General features: G+C 42.7%; 1 protein-coding gene across 5 annotated transcripts in view; it reads left to right on the forward strand.

Annotated features, from left to right (window-relative positions):
• The window catches only part of limch1b (LIM and calponin homology domains 1b), a 115,110-nt gene that overhangs the window by 67,100 nt on the left and 25,095 nt on the right, over positions 1-22,915 (forward strand). For 4 of the 5 annotated variants that reach the window (XM_084041631.1, XM_084041633.1, XM_084041635.1 and 1 more), the window contains 5 exons: positions 2,295-2,325; positions 6,330-6,440; positions 8,482-8,683; positions 14,820-15,078; positions 22,406-22,441. In XM_084041631.1, the coding sequence (XP_083897757.1) occupies positions 2,295-2,325; positions 6,330-6,440; positions 8,482-8,683; positions 14,820-15,078; positions 22,406-22,441 (639 nt within the window). The remainder of the gene's footprint in view (positions 1-2,294; positions 2,326-6,329; positions 6,441-8,481; positions 8,684-14,819; positions 15,079-22,405; positions 22,442-22,915) is intronic. The other variant, XM_084041632.1, reaches the window with a different exon arrangement.

Below are 22,915 nucleotides of genomic sequence, written 5' to 3' on the forward strand. Positions count from 1 at the left end.
ACTCCCCACATAATTGTGACATCCTATCCTATAGGTTCACATTCCTCCACTACAGCAGAAATGTCTTATATCCAACCGTTTAAAACAGAACGGGCAGAAGGGGCCTCTAGCTATGCTCCCAATGAGCTCATACCATACATTGTTTTTGTCTCAAAGTGATGCTTCTAGAAAGGTACCAGACAGTCAGACAGAGCAACGTGGCTCTTGTGTGTTTGGTCAGCTGAGAGGTGGAGACTTAACCCCATCCTGGTACTCTCACCTCTTGTTATCCACTCTCTCATAATTCATGTGGTAACAGGTGCTGTGAATCCTTGGACACGGCCTCATTGTAATGCCGTATTTAAAGTCTGCACTGTACCTGGATTTTGGATTAAGGCTCTGAAAATGGTTGAATTGATTTTATTGGTGTAGAAATCGATTCTGCTGATTGTTAGCATAGTCAGTCACTTAAACGAAAATAAAACTGTGGCTTTAAAAAGCCATGGGACTCGCTCATCCTGGAAAAGTGAGGTGCTGGGAAACAATAAGCACTTAAATGTGGCTTAAATGTTCTTCAATTGGACTTATTTTTATTATTGGTTCACAAAATCACAACAATATCACCATTAAAAAAAACACCAACGTGGATTATACACAAAAAAAACAAAGCTTGTTTCCATCGTGATCCACTTTGAGACATAGAACAACACACAACAAACTACAAACAAACCATAAAACGAAGAAAATGAAATCCTTATGTTATAACGTAACGGGGTACACAAGAAGAATCAAATGTAGTCAGAGGTGCGGACTATGTACACTACAAACTAATTCCTAGTATTCCACTGCTGTGAGTGAATGGTTTCCATATTGGGGGAGTTCACTGACACACCTGAGCCCTCGAGACACACATCGGATGATTGATTTTTGTCGTTATTAAAAGCTGTATTGGATAGTGTAAGTGGATAGAGAGAGACAGGACGGCTAAGGTGGAGAGAAGTGTGAATGACACAGGCCCTGAGCTGCACTTGAACTCGGTACATTGTCATTATGTGGACAGCGGTTGAGTCACCACTCGGTGCTCCACCGTGTGTGATTTTAAAACTGACGCGTCATTGGCGAGAAAATAAGCACTCTGTTCTCATTTCTTTAACAATTCTTCAAATTATTTTTTTCCAGACTTGCCGCTTCTAAAATGCATCCTCCATTTTTCCTCATTCGATCCTCTTCTCTTTTGTCTTTAATTTATCTCATTTCTTTAGCTTTTTATTTTGTTTCCGCTTTTGTCTGTTTAGGTTTGATTGATATCAACCGCTGACCTCTGGGAACCTTGGAGGTTTTAGAAATGACAGTTAGAGTAGCACTGTAGACACGCGACACCGTCAGTCTGTCCTATATGAACTTGGTTTAACCCTGTCAATGCCAGGGTGTTTTCTAAGAAGTCACAACCTTATAGGAACACCACAGGAACATAGTTTTCTCATTCAGTTGCTATTTCTCTTTCTATTCCTTTATCACCTTCCTCGTGCTCCTCTCTTTCTTTCTCACTCTCTGTCTCTCTCTGTGTGTGTTGTTCCATACCCCAGCTCTATCCTGGGGTCTGTTTTTTTCCTGTTGATTTACAGCTTAAACGTTGAGAGCTGTCCTCATTTCAGACAAGAGCCTGTCATCATCATTCTCCTCTCTCTTTTCCTTCACATACTTTCTGAACACATCTGTGGAGCAGCCCCCCTCTCTCGTGTAATTTCATGTATCTATGTATGTTCTGTATGTAAGTACAGTATGTATGCACTATACGGTATGTATGTATGTACATACAGTATCTATCCATCCTTCTCTCTGTCTTGCTCTAGCACTGTGTGTGTGTGTGTGTGTGTGTGTGTGTGTGTGTGTGTGTGTGTGTGTGTGTGTGTGTGTGTGTGTGTGTGTGTGTGTGTGTGTGTGTGTGTGTGTGTGTGTGTGTGTGTGTGTGTGTGTGTGTGTGTGTGTGTGTGTGTGTGCGCGCGCGGGCCTGGGATGAGTTGCAATTTGTAAGTAGCTCTGGCTGAGAACATCTGCTAAACAGCTACACTTAAATTTAAATTGTTTTGTGTAGGCTCTGGAGATTTTGGCATAGGGTCAGTTTACTTGTTCTTGTTAACTGTGTGTGTGTGAGAAAGAGAGACTCTGAGAGCCAAGATAAATTGTTTTCTTGTATTTGTTATTGTTTTGTTTTCTTAATGTGACATATTTCATCAATGACCATCAAGTCAACAACAAGTCAACTTCCTCTCATTCTCTCTCTGTCTCTATCTCTCTATCTCTCTTCCTCCCAGGCCGACAGACTGCAGCAGAAGGCTGAAAAATGTAAGTGAAGCCTTCACACTACAGTGGGATAATTTGTTGTCTTACAGTATGTGTTTGCAAGGAACTGCTCTTTTGGGACACGTGTCTGACTAAGTACCGTCCGTCCGTCTGTTCGTCTGGTAGCTGGCACTGTGCCTGTCAGTCTGCGTGAGAGCTTCTCCATCTCCTCTCTCGGTTTCTTTTATCTTTAGTAACATTCTGTGCTTGACCTACAGTCTTTTCTGTCTGTTCTAACTCTATACTACCGTATTTCACATAGTGTTTTGTTGTAGGTCTACCTGCTTTTCCCTGCCAAGTCTACAGCTTCCCTTTCTGGGAATTCTATCCATTCTAGCTCCACCTATTCTACCTTTATTCTACCTGAAGAGCTAACCTATATTATGTAAAATATTCCTCCAATACGTTTTCGGCCTACATTAGCCATTCTAGCCCAGCCTACACTGCAAAAACCTGAAAGGTAATTTAACTCTGAAAGTGTAAAAATGTACCCTTACGGGTGCTTACGAATTGTCAGGGGGCTAGCAAAACGTCCGTCAATAATAAAACAATACTGTCAAATGGCCCAAAAACTGCCAGCAGAGGCAATCGTTTCAGAGATTCTCATTACACAATGTCATGGTCAGTTGGCATAATCCTACTCTCTGAATTAAAGCTGCAGTCCTTAACTTTCAAGTCCTACCCAGGATTGGAATCCCAGAGCAGAGCTTTTTGATCTGCTATTTTCACCACTCGACACCGGTGTACGAAAAGTGTACATTTAGAATTTAGACCTGTGATTTGATTGAATACTTTATTGAGAAGAATGCAGAGAAAAAGCACATGGAAGTACAGTTTACAATACAAGGTCAGCTAAAATGGATCGCTCATAAAAGCCGCAATGGTTTGTTTCAAATGAGATCCCCACATACTCAATTCATGGAGACATTAAAAACACAGATTCAAATATAGACTTTTATGCAGAACATCATATGAACATTTTAAAAGTAAGAAAAACAAAAAGAACTAAAATGTGTACTGTAAACAGTTCCGGGGGGGGGGGGGGGGGGGCTAGGTTATGACTTTGACAGAGGCCAAATTGCGGGAAAGGGTTTCGAATTGCAACCACCTGAAGGTTGTTTTTTTAGTCACAAATGATTATAGGCCTAAGCTATTCTTGAGAATTTTCATCTACAATGACATGCCCCAAAACAGGGTTAATGTTTTTAAATTAACACAGGACTTTGCAATGTGTATCTATTCTACTAAGCTAGTCTTTTTTCGTTTCTCTTTTGTGCCTTCAATTATTCACGTCCTTGCTCTGCCGCTGTCTTATTTTAGCTTGAAGGCCCCACTACGATGTGCACTCTACAAAATTCTGAGACCTGCCGTTTTCATTTGGACACTCAGATTTATACAGTGCACATCTGTGGAGCATCTCTCTACATGCACCTTTCTCGCATCTCTCTCACACACTCTCCCTATCACCTCCTTCAATCCTCTCTCTACTTCCCACTTACCTTCTGTCCCTGCTTTATGCTTTATGAGGTCATAGTAATGAGAGCTCCATCCACTCTGCAGTCAAAGCAGTGTTGCTCTCTGTCTCTCTCTGTCTCTCTCTCTCTCTCTCTCTCTCTCTCTCTCAACTCTTCTCGTCCCCCTCTTTTTCTCCCTCCCCCTCCTGCCTCTCTCTCTGTACTTTCTGCTCTCATCTCTCCCTCCTCCCTACTCTCTCCTCTCCTTGTCTCTTCTTATCTCTCTCTCTCGTGCTCTCTCACACACACACACACACACACACACACACACACACACACACACACACACACACACACACACACACACACACACACACACACACACACACACACACACACACACACACACACACACCCTCCCTCCCTCCCTCCCTCCCTCCCTCCCTCCCTCCCTCTCTCTCTAGTCAGGCTACAGAGCTAGACTCAGGGCTGCTAACTGATTCAGCTGACTACACAGAGACTTGCATCAGAAATGCTTGCGTTAGACAGCGTGTGCAGTCAGTGCTAGCAAACGACCCGCTAACTCTCAGCAGTGTTTGCATTTTTCTAGCGTACCGTAATTTGTACGAGCTAGCCTGGGGTTGTGGATCTCGCTTCGCCTTGACATCACGTATCGGTTTAAAAAGGAGACGGAAGGACACTACGATGAGCCGGCAGGTTTGGTGAGAAGCGAGTATAGAGCTGTTTTGTAAACAGAGTTTGCAATTAGAAAGGGGGGCATTGTAGGGAAAGGCTCGATTATAGCTGGAGTCATGAAATGACCGCTGGGAAGCTGCAGGTGTAAGCAGGAAGAGGTGTGTGTGTGTGTGTGTGTGTGTGTGTGTGTGTGTGTGTGTGTGTGTGTGTGTGTGTGTGTGTGTGTGTGTGTGTGTGTGTGTGCGTGTGCGTGGACTATCACAGAAGATTGTAGGACTCTGAATGTGTATGACATTATGAGTGTATGAATTGTGTGCATTTGTGCACACATTGACATTATGCTCCATAACGCATAGTGCATGCATGCAATGCACAGTTGCACACGCTCTGTGTGTTTTTGTGTGTGTGTGTGTGTGCAGTGCACGTGCGTGAAACAAAGAGGCGATTGTCTTGGTTGGAAGCTATTTGACAGGTCTTTCAACATGTGACACAGGAGACAGCTACCTAGAAGTGCAGAGAAACTGTGATGTCACACTTAAAGGATGTGGTACAGTATGGACACCTCATCAATCGACACATAGTCAAAATACTACCGCAAACAAATCGTTGCTGTCGGGTGGAAACCTTGTATGTCCAACACTGTGTTACTTTTCAGGAAATGGAACAACATTTTTCAGCAGTAGTGAAAATAGCAGATCTATACAAGCTCACAACGCGTCGCATCTAGGGCTGTCACGATTACAAATTTAAGTTGAAGATTAATTGTCACTCAAATAATTGCGATTAACGATTTAATTGTGTGTTTCGCATTGAACATTATTGGAACACATGAAGCCATTTAGGCTTGGTAATCAAAAGTTGCACATGGCAGATATGACAAATAACTGTTTATTGACATTATAAAGTTATTGACATTTAAAAGAAATTATACGTGTAAAAGAAAAACAGAAAAAGCAGATCTACAAGCTTACAACGCGTCACGAAGTGACCATCTGACCGACAGTGGCGAAATGTTACATAAGCTGGTGTTTTGATAGCGTTGAAAGTGGCTGTTAGTGGTGGAGGTTCTGAGATGTCACGTTTGGCTGCTGAGTCTTTTGGAGATGTCTTTGGGTGTAGTTGATTCAAACAGGCCTAATTGGGCCTAATTGAACTACTGTAGTCCTGTGTGATCTCTACATGGCTCTAGACAGTTTTACTTTCAGGTGTTGTTTAGCTGAGGCTCTGATCTCCAATGTGACACAGAGTAAGTTTAAATTCCTTGATGGTTTGATATTATACACAAACAAGAGTGTCAGGGTGTGGTAGTAGGGTCCTTATAGGTCTTCTACCGACAGAGCATCTGTTGTGAAGAGACTGTAGTTAGGATGTGTGTCGCTGTCTTCACTGTGTCTGAAGGTACCACCACCGTGTGTGTGTTGGCATTGGGAATTAAGCCTTGCTTTAAGAGCGGGAACAATAGCCTGGTCTTGTCTTGTTTGTACAGGAACCCTTGGCTACCTCAGAGCCGATTTGTAAGAGCTTGGGTCAGAGAGGCCAGGAAGCAATTTTGTATTGCATTGTGGGGCCGGATTAAATTGAAGAGTCACAAGTTTTACTGTGTGCTTGATGAAACACACACACACACACACACACACACACACACACACACACACACACACACACACACGTTAATGTTTGTGCGTTGTGCCTATATGTGAACTGTGTACTGTATCTAAGCTGAGGTGAAATCGTATGTGTGCATGCGTGTGTGTTCCGCTTTATGTGAATGACTGATGGACCTTGACGTGCAAAACAAACTGTCGTGCAAACGGATCTGATGTGATCTTTCTGTCTGGATCTGATTCCGTCCTGCAGGTTTTAATCACCATCTATTGGCTGGGTCGAGCCGCTAACAGTTGCACCTCCTACAACGGGCCCACGCTGGACCTCAAAGAGTTTGAGGGCCTGCTGTCACAAATGAGAAAGGTACGTCCAATATTACTGTACAATCCATGGCAATGAATGTGTTGCATCTGCAGTACATGTTTTTCAGCGATCTAGTGTTGAGAGGGTTGTTTGGTAGAGTATAATAATAGATTCAGATGGAGGGATATTATCAACACCTCATCACTTATTTATTGTCATTTTATTTTAACTTAAGTTGACAGTTGACACACACAGGTCACAATATGCACACACGCGCACGGTCTCTATGGTATTCATCAGATTGCTATACACAAAAATATGCAGCCGCTCATGAACATGATGTCACCACACTGCAATTTATTCCACAGTGTGACGTTCCTCTCCTCTATACTATAAAACTGAGAAATCATCTCGTACCGAGCCAAATGTCTTTCACAGATGTCCAGTTGTCCACACACTGCAGATGACCAAAACAAAACCTTGTTTCTATGAAGCATTTTTTTTTAATAAAAATGATAATACAGTGTGCTGATGGTCAGCTGTTGTGGCGCTGGTGGAATCTACTGTATTTTTTTGAAAATCTGTGAAAATACCAGTGGTGGAAGAAGTTCTCACATTTGTTACTTAAAGTAAGTAAAAGTATCAATACTGCACTGTAGAAATACAATGTACACTCTGTTACAAGTAAAAGTCCGGTAATCGAAATTGAATTGAGTAAAAGTACAAAAGTATTGACATCAAAATATACATAAAGTACCAAAAGTTAAAGTAGTCATTATGCAGAATGTCCAATTTCACAAGTTTTAAAATGTATAAAAATCATTTGAAAATAGCCGATCTACAAGCTCACAACGTGTGGCTTTGTGACGCGTTGTGAGCTTGTAGACCGGCTATTTTCAAATAGTCAAAGTATATAGGGCTGAAGTGGTTAATGTATGTTTTTTTTATATAATAATCAAAATCTGCAAAGTAACTAGTAACTAAAGTTTTCAAATAATTGTAGTAGAGTAAAAGTACAATATTTGCCTCTGAGATGTAGTGGAGTAGAAGTAAAAGTATTGAGAATTGGAAATACTCCAGTAAAGTAAAAATACCTCAACATTCTACTTAAGTACAGTACTTGAGTATATGTACTTAGTTACTTTACACCACTGGAAAATACTCACACTCAAGAGAAACTCAGCAGCGTTTTGGTTAAATTATACTCTCATGGTTGAAATTATTTATGGAGGGGAAAAAAGATACAAGGTTTCTACCTGACATGCTTTCTCTAGCCTGGCATAGCCAGACTAATGCAATTTTCTCTGGCAGATTAGTCTGGTTTCCAGGCTATGCTTTGTCATCCTTTCATGAACACTAGTATCCTTTTCCAAGCTCTATTAGAAGTTGGAGGAGCGAGCCATCATTCATAAGCATTAAAATGTCCTGTGTTCAGCAGCATTATCTGCCTGATAGGATGTTTCTTTAATACTGCAAGGAGATTTGAGGGAGATCAGAACAAGAGGGATACAAGTAGATAGCATTGTGGGTCATAAGAGAAGACATACAGTATATAATACTTGAATATCATATTATGATATTCATGTTGTGCGCAACATAAATAAGTGCTGAAGTACTACTTACAGACTGGTATCACAGACGTTCAGGGAGGCTTTTGAGAACAAAGAGAGAAGCAAAACAGAGGAGGGGTGGGGGACAGGAAGTTCCTGTGGCTAACAGGAAAGGCCTTTCTCCACCTTTCATTAAACCAGAGACACACAGACGTGACTCTACGGGAGAAAGACAGAAAGATTGACAGATAATGAAGGAGAGACTGGGAAAGAGGAAAAGGAAGGACAGAGTGATAGATAAACAGAGACGAAAAGAGAGAGAGAGAGGACATGTGATGAAGAGGGATTCTCCAGAAAGCTGAGTGATGGATTGTGCAAACTGTGGTGCTGCTTGTCCAGTTTAAAAAGAGAGTACATTAAACATGTCTTTGTATACTTTACTAAAGTGTGTGTGTGTGTGTGTGTGTGTGTGTGTGTGTGTGTGTGTGTGTGTGTGTGTGTGTGTGTGTGTGTGTGTGTGTGTGTGTGCGTGTGCGCGTGTCACTGTTCAGGAGGTGGAGGACGCAGAGAGTCCTTCTAAGCGCAGCATCAGGGACAGCGGCTACATCGACTGTTGGGACTCAGAGCGCAGTGACTCGCTCTCCCCGCCTCGTCACGGCCGAGAGGACTCCTTCGACAGCCTGGACTCGTTTGGATCGCGCTCCCGACAAACCCCCTCCCCGGACGTACTGGTTGCCCGTGGCAGCAGCGATGGTATGTCCAAAAGTTCAAATATGTTTTTACAGGTGAGCAGGACGGACTTAGTCAGACTCGGAACTGTTTTGGAGTTGAGTACATTACCCTCCCTGACAACCATCTTAACCACTTAAACCCTATACTTCGTTGACCGGGGTCCCCCACAGGGCTGACTCTGTACTCGGCCCCGTCTTTTTATCTCTCTACATCAAATCTCTTCACCAAAAATAGCCGTTTCGTAGTGATCTCCGAGCGCTCTCCAATAAATCGTTCAGTTAATGGCTTTATTTTGTTTATTTTTTTTCCATATCCATTAAAACGTTACTGAACCTACTTGAATAACTGAGTCAGTGTTGACTAAACACAATTTGCCAGTTAATAAGTCATAGACCTTTGCATTTAGTTTGTGAATCAATCTTTGCTCCGGGGCCAATTGTAGCTAGACTTGATGAATCGGTGCTTTAAGAAGCTTTACATAGTAATGATAACATAACTTCCATTATAAAACATACAGTAACTGCACATTGACATTTTGTAAATAGGTTTACCTTCCTCAAGCAGGTCTCAAGTCTCTGCAAGTTTTCAGAATCCTGTGACTTTCAAATCAAGCAAACTAAACTACGCTTTTGGGAAATGGTCAGCATGTCCAGTATACCATGAGTCATAGTCAATGGGCCAAACATTGCAACACTTTAGCACTTAAATCATTACTAGGCACTCGATTTGTCATTTTTGCTGCCACTTCCAACACAAACACAGAAGATTCTAGTCATGATTGTGACTAATAGCAGCAGGTACTGTAGGGATAAATGGGGAGTACGGACACCAAAATCGAAACATGGTTATTCTTTCCATGACAGCAGTGATATGAACCGGCACAAGTGGAAGAGGAATGGGAAAACGGAAAAGTGGAAATAGCTGGAGGGGATATGAGTTATACGACGCACCATTTCTCCATGTAATTGAATGTTTTGTTTCAGATCTTTTTTTTTTCCACTGCAGCAATATCCTGTATCGATGTTCTTTAATGAGCTCTTTTAAGGCTCTGTGTGCCTTATGGTTGTCTGCGATAGCATCAATCTCTGTCACTGACATCTGTAACAATGGCTCCTCTGTGTTGACTTGTTTGAACCTGTTGCCATGGGTTACGGCATGTTTGAGTGACAGCATTGTTGAGGGAGAGAGAGATGAGATGAGAAGAAATGGGAGTGTATGAATGATGGTCACCAGAGGACTGTTTTGGATGTGACAGTGTACTGTGTTGCACATTAGGTATGTCAAATAAAAAATACCCTTTTTAATGTGGAAGTGCTGAGACTCTGTACTGTATGTACAGAGGACTAAGGACACAATGCCATATAACAAAGTGTTCCAATTTATGATTAACACAAGCCGACCTAGGATTACACCAACCCATAATTAATCAAAAACCTCTTGATTTTAACAGACAGCTACACACAGACACAAGGTGCGAGACAGATACAGTATACTAAATGCGAAGACTGATCAATAATGATCGATATTTTGAAAGTGAAAGTTGTTTATTCAGTGGGCTTTATTAAACCCATGAAAAGCATTAACAAGCATTTGACTAAATAATAACTAAATTGGATAATTTTTTCCTTTTCCTGAAAAGTAATGGCTTTGGACCCGACAGCGACAATATGAGATTGTACAACACATCCACCATGCACCTACTAGAACCGTTTCCCCACACATGGGGTGGTGCAATGACGTCTTTCCCAGACAGACATGTAAATGGTAAACAGTCGTAAAGACATTTTTTCACACCCCACTTAAGACAGAACTCGAGTTAAAAATATGGTTTGGTTGCATATAAATATTTTATAATGCCAAGCTACCCATTTGCTGCCGTAGCATGATGTTGATTCCCACACTGTATTTCACTCTGACTTCTTTTTAATGAAGGCCTATAAAAGGTTATGACAGCCGTCACAAAACCGTGCATACGTTTCAACTGGGGACTGTGAATAGGCCAAGCATCCCATTTGGGTCGGCTGTGTTTTTGTTTGGAGAGAGACTGACTGCAAAGGCCAAGCTGCAATCTTCAAGGGTCAATGTACCACCAAACTACTGTACATTGATTAACTTTAGGGTCTGAGCTGCCTCCAACCACTTAAAAACCCTATATAATAATAATATCTGGAATTTATATAGCGCTTTTCTAAGTGCTCAAAATGCTTTACATGTGTCTGTGGGGGTCAGGGGAGAGGAGAGAAAAAAAAAAGGAGGAACAACTTTTGTTGAAATTGTTGAAATAGCCAAATTAGCTGGTCTACAAGCCATCTCACAACGCACTCTCACAATGTGTCGCGGCGCCGGTGTGTAGATCATCTATTTCTGCAGAATGTTCACCTTGCTTCTCACCCTGATCGCTTCATGTGGTCAAGTACAAGTTTTACCTGTGCAGATTGATTCTTTGAAAATGAATTAGTTTGGCTTGGATTTGAGCATTAGCACACGGTTTGCTGCCAAGAACCATTCTATGAACGAGGCTCCTGTACAACATAATAACTGGCTCTGGATCAGATCCCTGAGTTGCAGCCAGTGTTGCCAGATTTTGCGAGAGAAACAAGTGGCCTGGTCTCTAGCCCAAAAGAAGCGACAAGACTGCATGATCAGTGATCATACACACAGGAGGTCCCCGGCAAAATCATTTTTGCCACTTGAACTTTATATACATCGCCTTTTTGAAAATAGCCGCTCTACAAGCTCCCAACGTGTCGTGTTGTGAGCTTGTACAGTACTGCCATTTTATAAAAATCTTGATTTAAAAAAATATATATTTTAAATATTTTTGAAACATTTCAACCAGTCAAATCTTGTATCGGGGTCGTTGGCACAAAATATTTTCAGATGGGGGTCCGCAGACAAATACATATAATTTGGGGTTTCTTTGACATGAACATGTTTGAGAACCACTGGTTTAAAGTACTTTAAACTACACTTTATAGAAACAACGTACACACAACATAACTACAACTAGATTTACAAGCGACTTTACAGAAAAAAAGGCCCAAAGTCGCTTATAATAAGCGTACTTGGCAACACTAGTTGCAGCAGACAGGAGAACTGAGAGCTTGCTTGTAGACCAGAACACTAGGAGCTTTGATTACACACGGAACAAGACGATCCGATTATTAACGTCCACACAAATGCTACCTGGCATGGCGTGTTTTCACCAACCCTGACCTTTTTACACAAGGACCTTTCACAGGCTACTGCTTCAGAAACTCACTCTTCCCTGGCAATAATTCGTATAATAATAGAATGGGGCAGGCTTAATTTAATCTCTGGAGGAAATTTAATATTGGCTGAACTCTTTTGTTGGGGCCAAGTTCTATAGATGGATACGGCTCTGATAAATGGTGCACTTTGTGCTTGCGGTGCCGGCGGTGGTGAAGCCTATTCTCTGGTGTTTTTGAAGGACAACGACGCCCATTGCCTGTCAAAGACTATAACAACTTACTTCCCATGATACCATCAAGATGTGATACCCTCGCTGGCGGGCAGAAACTTTGTAGTGAAAAAAATAACCTGTGTGTAAATGGATCCAATGTAGTTATTATTTAGTCAATTATTTATAATAAAAAAAAACGCAGACAGACATAACCACTTTCAACCTGCGGTCCCTATTTTGGGCCTGTCATTAATATAGAGATACAAGGTCTCTGCCCCAGAGGAAAATGCCCAATATAAGAACTAACCTCTACCTGGAGTTCACTCTTCAATAAGGATCCCAACAATAGAGTACCCACTTAGACCTGGAACACTTATACGTTGTTATACCTTTCACGCCAGGAATGCCTGTGTCAGACTTACTGAAACTTAATTTTAGTAACTTAAGTTTGATCAATGAAATAACATTTTGGAACAAAACTCTTCATTTGTATATTCCCATCCCAGTTTTTGCTCATATGCTCATAGTGAGCTAAATCACCTTCAACATGTGGATGTTGACCACAACTGGTGTAAAGTTGTAAATGTGTTTTTTTTGTGTGGAGAATTTCTGTTACAGTACGACATTGACCCCTAGTCAAGGCCCCCTCGTGCTTCAGTGTTACCATGTGTTCCAACCCCAGCATCACACACCGTCAAGGCACATGTTCCTCACTACAGACGAGAGATGATAGAATGAAACTCACTCATGTTTCCAATTGATGGCTTAAGGCTCTCTGTTATTGATCCAACCGCTGTGTGAGGCATAAATACCTTCAGGCCTCGTTAGGGCCTTGATCTGTCAGTCATTCGGGTCATGTCAAATAAAGAAGACTATTGAAATGCAATGAGGGACGTTTCCATTGGTCTGAAGTGGGCGCCTGTGGCTGCGACTTCTGGATTCATTCAGATCTGAGAAAAAGTTCCAAAATTTTAATGTGGTCCAAATAGCCCGTTGGAATGTGAGGATTTATACCTGGAAAGTTCCCATCCATGACCATATACATATTTTATTCTTACTGGGTCTGGATTTGGTTCGATATCATTTGATTTGAGCTGAACAAAATATTGACACATTTGCGTGCATGTCTGTGTCCCAACGTATGAGGACGAATGAAAGTATCAGCTGAAAACAAACTTGCTGGGCCCTATCAGTTTACAGTACATGACTGTATGCATGGAAATCTGTACAAACGGACATATACTGTACAGTAGACAAATTGTAATGGTACACAGAAAGACATTCTGGATTATACTGTGTATGTGAGACAAAAGAAAACTGTAGAAGACAAAATGACAAAAAGTGTTCTTCAGCCCCCCTATCATATACTGTAGATCAGTGGTTCTCAAACTTTTTCATGTCAAGGACCCCCAAATTGACACTTAGAGACCTAAACCAAGGTGCATTGCGAGCTTTGCCCAAGAGATTTGGTGTAGAGGGGAAAAGCAAAGGGGCCAATTATAGACGCCTGCGGGACACCGGACAACTTCAGTGGATAAACTGATTCTCATCTCTCAAACGTTCTCAGAACATACTAGAATGTGTTTCAGTGGAGTTTTAATCGTCAACTGGGGAAAGTCCTTGAGCGATGCACTTCTGCAAAGCCAGGTGTTCCCCTGGCCATTAAAGAGCTGACAATGTGTTGAGAATCTGATATGGAATGCAGTGGCACCCCGCACGTAAATTCTTCCTCACCAGTAGGCTAGAATTTATTCTGTGCGAGCTGTACTGTACAATACAAATCATATGATTTGTATACTGTGCTCCACAGAAACCACTGGCCTGCAAACTGCCTTCGATTGATTTATGGTCAGCTGTTGGACTGCACTGTACAGGACATAATAATACAAGAATGTACTAGACCGAAAAAAGTGATTTGTTTTATACACCGCTCGGAAAGCCTGCATAGGTTTAGCTGTCTTTCTTCTCTCTCTCTAATAAAACAAAAGCGTTTTGGTGGTCTGCAGTCTGCATAGAAATGTAACCCAAAGAAGCTTTACATTTACACTCAAGCATTTATTTGATGCCATTACACAGACTGATTTACAGGGGGAGAATGTACTGTAGGTGCTCAATGTTTTGCCCCAGGACATTTCAACGAGACACATGGATATTGAGAAACACATTGTCTGTTTTCAAACGTACAACCTTTCAACATCTGTCTGATGATCAGTCTAGCACACTAATGAACTCCATTCAACTTAATACACTTTTAGACTTTTAAATGCCAACCATACTGATAAATTAGTCCCCGCCTATTTATGTGGTCATTTACTGCATTTATTTGTATTTGTTGTGCCCTAAAGAGTTCATTTCATATGTCCTCTCTCTGTATTTTGTCTTTAGTATGTATCGTGTCTTATGTTTTGCTGCAACCGACTTTATTATCTTGCACAATTAAAGGCTTGAGCTTAGGCTACGCCGCTACAGTGATGTCAGGCCCTAGTACGTGCAAAGGGGAAGGGAATTGGAATTCTTGCATGTATTGGGTTCCTTTTTGTAGCCCTGGAGCTTGAAAAATGAATATTTGGACACCCCGTCTTCATTTTTCATGTTGCAGGTCCCTGCACTATGATATCGCTGTATTGCTGACTCCGCCATGCCCCCAAATACCTGTATGTGTGTCTCAAAGAATTCATAATGGAAAAAACTATTTTGTTGCTCCCCCCCCCCCCCCCCCTCTCCTCCCATCAGGCCGTGGGAGCGACTCGGAGTCTGACGGCCCCGCCCACAGGAAGTTGCCCGATATGCGTAAGGACGACATGCTGGCTCGACGCACCTCAGTCAGCGAGCCACGGGCCGCTATGCCGTTCAACCAGTACCTGCCCAATAAGAGTAATCAGAGCACCTACGTGCCCGCGCCACTCCGGAAGAAGAAGGGCGGCGACGAGGAGGGCGGGCGCAAGAGCTGGAGTACTGCCACTTCACCCATAGGAGGCGACAGACCGTTGAGGTGAGCGTGAAGGATTCCATGGCAGTGACAGGGGAGGAGATGCTAGCAGGAGAACAAGAATACGTATACTAGCATTGCTATCTGTCATTTGTCAATGCTCTTTCATTCTGCTCTGTTAACACAAGGAAATGTAATTTTATTTAAAGTTTCCTTTTCGAGCAAAATCATTGTTTAGCATAAATGTATAGGTAAATATCTTGTATATGAAATTTATGCTTCAACCATGACCTCTAATCAAACCCACGTGCCATTCTCCTCAGAGGCACATAAATCAATGGCAAAACATAACCAAGCACTTGTCAAGGATAATAAGCACTTGTGAAGGATAATAATACAGGTGGTCTTCTTTGGAAAAAAAAACTACTGTTATATGTTTGGGCTATTTTGTTTGTATGAATCTTTCACATGTCTTAAATGGGTGATATCTTTGTGTAGAATGAAACTGCAGAATTGCAGATGTGTTCATTTGTTTCCTCTTTGCCCAGTGGTGGCAGAGGTGGTATGGGTTAATGGAAACCAGATGTGTGTTTTCATTGGCCAAGACTCCGGACTAAGGCAAAAGGTTTTAACAAGTGTGAAATTTGCAGAGTAGACACAAATTAAGATGTCTTGAAGTTTGAGATTTATTGGGTTGGCATGTCACTCTGTATAGTATGGGGCCTGGAATCTCCAATATGTTTATAATAGATGTTAACTATTGAGAAATATTCATCATTGTTGATGTATTGCCTGCGGAGTGGATTCCCTCTTCAGCTATCAGTGATAATAGTAAAAAAAAAAAAACTCTTTATGTACCACATTTCATATTTGAATTTGATTGCCGTATACACTTTACATAAAAGTAAGGTGAAGCAGATGCAATTAAAATAATGTAATGCATCAGGTGTGAGTGCAGAGTAGGTCAGTACTGCGAGTGGGCAGAAGGCAACAGAATTCTGCCAGAATTTACTGTTGAGCTTTCTGGATGTGTGGAGCCTAATTCAACCCATCTGTGAAGGGAGGTGCCCACTCGATAACCCCAATGATGCACCCACCCTTCATCTGACATCCAAGGCTTTTCTTTGTGTGGTTCACATTAGTTAGAGCTTGGAGATCTGCCATTTTTGAAACATTTTAGAAAGAATTTTAGTTATTTTTTGGGACATCAGGGTGAAAGTTAACTGCACTCATCTAGTTCCAATTTAGAATGGTGTTCATTTTAATTTAGTTGAATTTAGTAGTTTAGAGGGTAGTGTGTGAACTGGACGCTTCAGCTCAACTATCACTCCATCAGTCATTCAACCGTCATTTACAATTTGCATTAGAGACATCAAAGCTGATGGGACGGACAGGACGGGCAGAAACCCTAATCATTTGGCCAGTCTGTGGTTCTCGTCACGCTGGCACATAAGAAGACTGAAAGAGAAGAATGTTCTTAGTATGAAAGATTTGTGTTTGATGGATTTCTTTTCTTTTGTTCCCATCCCTGCTGCAACTCCTTCTTTTGCATTTGACCTTCATTGTGCCGTGTTGTGTGTCACTTTCTGTCTCTTTGTGTTTGAATCACCCCATATTTGTTATGGTTGTGACCTCTGACCTGCTGCGACCTGTGACCTTTGGGTCTGTTTGTCCCTGTTTGTCTCTCCTCGCGTATTATATCTCTTTCAATGTTGCTTTTCTGTTTTCCATTGTGATTCCTCCTCGTTTCCCTGCATGGATGATAATAAAACAGTCCCACCGAGGCACCTAGCTTAGATAGAACCCCCAGAGCAGACCCTGCCCACTCCCTAAACGCGCCCCATGAATCCCGGACCGAGCAGGAGCAACAGAGTCAGAGGGACAAGGAGCAGCAGCTTCCTTCTAGACCTTCCGTGGAGGCCCTTGGCCTGAGGAGGAGCAGTGAGCCTCAGCTTTGTGCCCTCTCCCCCCTGCCTCACGCAGAGCCACCTCATGGGGAGACCCCAGCCCCCCTGATGGTCACCACCGAACAAAGGTGCCAAATGATTTTGCCTGTTTACCTGTATCCCCCATAGACCCCATGTGCATTATCCAGAGATTCAAAGATTCTGGTTCATAGTTGCCCTGAATCAATCCAATCCAAAACTTGTTCTTCCCTGTATGATAGCTGTTCTTCACTTGTTCCCTATATAAAACCCTATATACTTTTTTTTGCCTCTTATTCATTATTTGCATTACAGTTATGTTTTAGGCATGTAGCTGTCGCTTTTTATCCAGATCTATGTTGGAATGATTCAGTAAATAGTGCTTAAATCTCTTGGTCGAGGACCTTGCAGCTGTAGTCTGTTGGTGGAGACATTGGCTGTCAACGGGATGGAACCGATCACATTCCAGGTGCAGGAGAATCTCTCCAAAAACTAGTCCCATCCCACCCACCATGGTCTCATCTGACACAGTGAGGATTGGAAGCAGCTAAAGCACAACGCTGTTGTTTTTCTCCCAGTGTAATCCAGAATGACAGTTCATTTTTACTGCAGCCATCTCTCTTGATAGACATTTATTTGGGTGGTTTGAATGATTTCACAATCCGCCTGCTCCGTATTATTTCAGAATTTTTCATTGGCAGTCCTCTTCTCTTTACATTTATGTTTTGCCAATTTTTCGTCTTTTTCTCCAAATTTGGTCATCACGCCAATGCCCGAATTCCCCACGTAGTGTGTAGTCCTGTCACTACTGACCCCTCCTGGTTGATCTTTGGACTGGTTGGTCCTTTGTAGGGATGATATTGAAACCACATGCCTCCTTTGATACACATGGAATTGTCTGCCGCATTATTTTCACCTGGAAGTAAGGAGGACCATATTCCTCACAGTGCAACACCCGTGCTGACAACCTGTAGGAGCGCCCTCCCTCCCTGCTCAGCTTCCCTCCCATAAACACGGCCAATTGTGCTTGTATGAACGCCCGGCCAAGCAAGAGGCACCACAGAGGATTCGTATCCGATTGCTAGTCCTCTTAACGTGATATTTGGGTCACACCACCATTTTCAGCTTTTTTTCTGGCACTGGTGTTATTGTGAAAACTGACTTGTGGAGAGATTCTTAAGTACCGTATAACTCTGATGTTCCAAAGAGCTTTCTGGGGGGATCTTCCAGGATTTCCCTAATAGTTTTCGCTTTGGCCTCCTGCTTTTGTTGGCAACAGCATTGATTGCTCCTGGAGAAAGAAAATATTGTGGATTTCTTGTGAGTCTGTCTTGAATAGGATGTCATTTACTACACATCCTGTGGCCAGGAGTAGTGGCCTAATGCTGTGCTGTGAATGAACTCACGTTGAACCCATGCTGCACCCAAACATTCATGCACTGAAAATAACCCATGCATTTTAAGTATGTATGTATACTGTAAATTAGATGGTTTTGTGTCTTTCTATCTGTCTGTACGTATGTGTGTAGGCTACCGGATATCAGTCTGCCTAGCCATCTGTCAGCCTGCTTATCTGCGTGTCTGACAGTATGTCTGACTGCTGTGTTTTTGAGGGAAGCAGAGGAGAGCTGAGTTTTTTCCACGTCAGTTATCCACATAAGCCCTATATATTTCGTCGTATGAATAATAGCGAGAATAGCCGATCTACGAAGCACGCAGCGTGTCACATCGCGACGTGTGTGACGCAGGTTGTAGATGGATTATGTTTTACTGTTGTTGAAAGTATTATTGTTATTAGTTTTATTGTGAACATTTTGGAAACTTTGCCCAAAATTGGGACATCAGGTTTAATGTGGTGTACAAACCTATACAGCTGCTTGAACCTACAGTATACAGCGCTATAAGTGGGGGAAACCTTTCATAGCCTATGGTTGTCAGAGAGGGTGATGATATTGTAAGTGGTTTCTGTTTCAGACATGTTTTTACAGGGCCAGAGTCCAGCAGCTCTGAGTGATAATACACATTGTGATGTAATCATAATGAACCTGCCCTAATGAAGACCTGCTTCGAAATGTGTAAACTAGCCATGTTAATGAAGGCTTTTTAAATTACTGTATTTTGGACTCTCCCCTTCTTACTCAGCTTTGAGTGCCTTGTAAGTGTTTTGCATCTACGCTTTCTGATATATTCTGCTTTGATAAAGTAGAGAATAGGAAAAACTATATATACACTGTATATCTGCATATGCAGTAAGCCTGAGCATGTTTTTGGTGTGCAGCCCACTGTGGTCCTTTTGAATGTCAATCCAAGGATTCAAACTCAATTTAGTGCCCTCAGGGGTGTAACACTACTCTCTCTCTCTCTCTCTCATATACAGTACGTATATAATGTATCACTCTGCCTACCCAGTTGTGGATTTTGCACTGTAAAGTGTAAAAATAAGTGACATTTACAGTCAGGATTTTACATTGTGGCTGTGTGTGTGTCTGTGTCATACAAACTGTGGAAACAATGCTGAACACACGCATAGCTTGCACACACATGGCATGCACACACAAACACAAACACAGAGGAACGTGGATATGCGACCCACCCACAGGATGTAAAGCTATGGGTCCACCTTCCTTCCCGAAGCCTTTCAGTGCACGACTGAGGACCGCAGCCAGCCTCTGTCGCACTGGCAAACACATTCTTCAAAGAATTCTGAGCTCAGCTTTTTTTACAGCATTGTGTCTGGACCCAGGCGCGGGTTCTCAGACATTCTGTCAGAGTTGTGGACAAAGAACAATTATAATAGAGGAATATTTCTGACTGTGACAGCTGATGCAATGTCGGTCTTAGTGTGTATAGAAGCACTGTGTTGCAGCCTGATAACACGTGTTTTGTTTTGTTTCTTTGTTGTTTTCTATACTTTGAGGAGTATTTGAGTGTTGAGCCTTGACATGCTACAGATTTGTGAATGTTTGTTTGCTTCTTTGTGAATCCAATTTGCTTACAGACGGATGTGTGAGCCACACTATGCTCTTATGTCTTAGATTTATGTCCATGGAGCCTGCATTTAGTCTCCTCCAGTGGAATGCTGTCTGATGATATGTGATGGTAACCAGGCAACTGTTCTAGAGCCAACAACTCATTTCAGTTTTTGCACTGTTGTCTGCTGTGAGATGATAACCCAGCCGATTCTCCCAGCAGTACTGCAGCCCGTTCGTGCTCCGAGGAACTCTGCCCCCGAACGTCGTCCCTGGCAGCCGGCACTGCTCCGAGCTCCGAGCTCGCGACCAGTCCCGTCACTTCACCCGGGACAGACATGGACAGGAAGTGCCCACCTTTGCTGGACGGGGAGGAGGCGGCGGGACAGAGGAAGGGAGGTGCTAACATGCGCGTGTCAGCTTTAGAAACGGACGGCGATGACGCAACGCGGGCCCGACAAAGCCTGTCCTCTCCCAGACACCACAGCACCTCTCCTGGCTCCCCCCACTTTCTTCCTGTGCCCGCCACGATGGTGTCGGTTACCATAACGACCGCCGGTACGGGCCGACGGACGGCAAGACCGCTGAGCGAAAGCGACGGGCCACAGATGCAGCCTCCATCGCCGGACAGCGATCCGCCGTCAACGTGAGCCCTGCTGCACTACAACATGATACCAACCCTTTGCCATGTTGAACTAGAACTCCAGAAAGGCTGTGTTAAAACCCCAGGGAATTCTCTGCAGCATGTGCCCTTGGCCTCAGGCAGCAGTGCTGTCTTATGGATGATGTGCCTGTTTTTGTTAACCTGAAGATGAAGAGCATGACCTCATTTTAAAACCCTTTATAATCTGTACACGAAGATGCAAAGTGGCTGTAAACGAGTCTATGATTTTCTTCTTAATTTCCTCCTATTGTTTTTTTTTGTTTTGTTGCTCTTCTTGCAGTGACAGAAGAAGCCAAAGAATGTGTTGTTTGATTAACTATGCATGACCTTTAGTGGCAGCCTTTGGCCTTTTTGGACAGACCCAGAGGTGTACTAACCCCCAACTGAATTTCGGTTCAAATGGTATTCTGCTTTCTTCTGTTGAAAATAGATTTTGCAGTGCTCGAATGCATGTAGTATGCATCCCTAAATACATGCATTAACCCATCTATTGCAAAGTACAAGCACAATCAGTTGTTAGGGTTGTCCGTGACTAAAGAAATTCTTAGTGAACTAATAGTCATAGGAATGTGTTGACTAATCACTTGTTCACAGTTGATTGATTTAATCAACAAATATGTAAAATTTGGTTTGCTGCATACAATCATGTGGAGAACAGCCTTTTCAGGTGCCGTTGAGAAGTGAACAATGCTGTTACTGGCCATAAAAAGTTAAACAATTATATCTAGAGTTTGTATGGTTTGTAAAACATAAAAGATAACCAATCGGTTAAGAAAGTCTTGACCAAATCGACTGATTAATCAATTGAGGGCCTACAGCCCTACAGTTGATCATTGACAAAATAAATGAATGACAAGTTAGCCATGACAGGAATTAGAGAAGAATAAAGAGGACAATTTAAAACGGATAATAATGCTGACCCTGCCTGGCTGTAATGCAAGGCATACTGGGGGCTAACACACATTTCCCCTCGCACGCCACATGGCAAATAAACGGCTCATGAAACCATCTCTCTGGTGTTGATTTAGCGAGGGCTCTTTGCACTGAACCTCCCTTTTTCCTTGTGGCAAGTCGTATGTGAACCGCAAGCCACACTTTCACTCACACCCCTCCCAACATCACAGAGGACGCTATTTAAAGCCCCTCTGTGAAGAACTGTGTGGTTGAGGGCCGAACCTTCATCTGGTGGCCACAGACACACATGGAGAGCCACAGCCTTTTCTGCTTGCTGCTTCGTCTCTAGTTTATAAAAGGATGCATGCTGTTATTGATGATTCACTGTCATCCAAGCGTCCAGTATGCTACTGTGGCATGCTCCGTTGCTAGCAAAGTACTTTGACTATGCCTGCTGCTCTCTTTGCTGGCTGTATTTTAGATTTGAGCGCCCCCTTGTGCTTGAATGTGTGATGTAGTTCTGCAGTTCACTGTGACAACAGTTGACAAATACAGTACATGCCTGGGTGTGGGTAGATAGTGGTACATCATGGATGTAAAGAAAATACACAAACTTTGCCAGCTCTGCTTTGGTACATATTTTACCTCATCAGTCTTTCCCAATTTCGCCCATTGTCAGCTTTTAAGCCTGATTCATACTTAGTCACCCAACGGCGCTGCTTGCCGAAAATAGTCGTCCCACAAGCTCACAACGTGCCGCCGATGTGACGCGTTGTGAGCTTCTAGATTGGCTATTTTCGGCAAGAGACACGGTCGGGCAACAGACCATGAATTAGGCGGTACACTCATCACGGATCAGGTGTCTCATGGTAGTGTCGAAGTGTTTGTGTGTTCATCTGTGACTGTGCTCTCTCCTCATCCTCTCCTGACTCCTGTAGATACAACCACTCTGCTTGTGTCTCAGACGACCCACAGTAAGTTGTCCTTATTGTTGCTCAGAACGCATATCCCCGGCCTGGCACTGCACTGCACTGCAAACAAATGACCTTCATTATTTTGGTTCAGTAATTTAAACGTTTATTGAATTTGATGCTATTATGGGGTGAACACCTAAGCCACTAGATGCAGTAGGCCTATTGGTCAGGGTGCCTGTCCCATAACGGAAAGAGCTTTGGTTCAGTATCTGCTACAAGTCTTCGTTGAGAAAGACACTGAACCTGCTTATTGTTGCTTCGGATTAACTTTTAACTTTTTTGCTGGAAAAGGAATGGCAATGGAATCGGATAATTTCGCCTATTTACACTAGCTTGACTTAATTTTACCAGTGTGCTGTTGTATGAGTAGGGACTGTAGAAAAAAACACTTTTACTGGACAATTTGGCTGCTCTGTTGTCACTTCAGCTCCTCCCAGCTGCATGCAATCACACTTCCCTCTTACTGTTTCCTGA

Source organism: Gymnoscopelus microlampas (assembly GCF_963454915.1).
Source record: "Gymnoscopelus microlampas genome assembly, chromosome: 18".
In the NCBI taxonomy this organism is placed as follows: domain Eukaryota; kingdom Metazoa; phylum Chordata; class Actinopteri; order Myctophiformes; family Myctophidae; genus Gymnoscopelus; species Gymnoscopelus microlampas.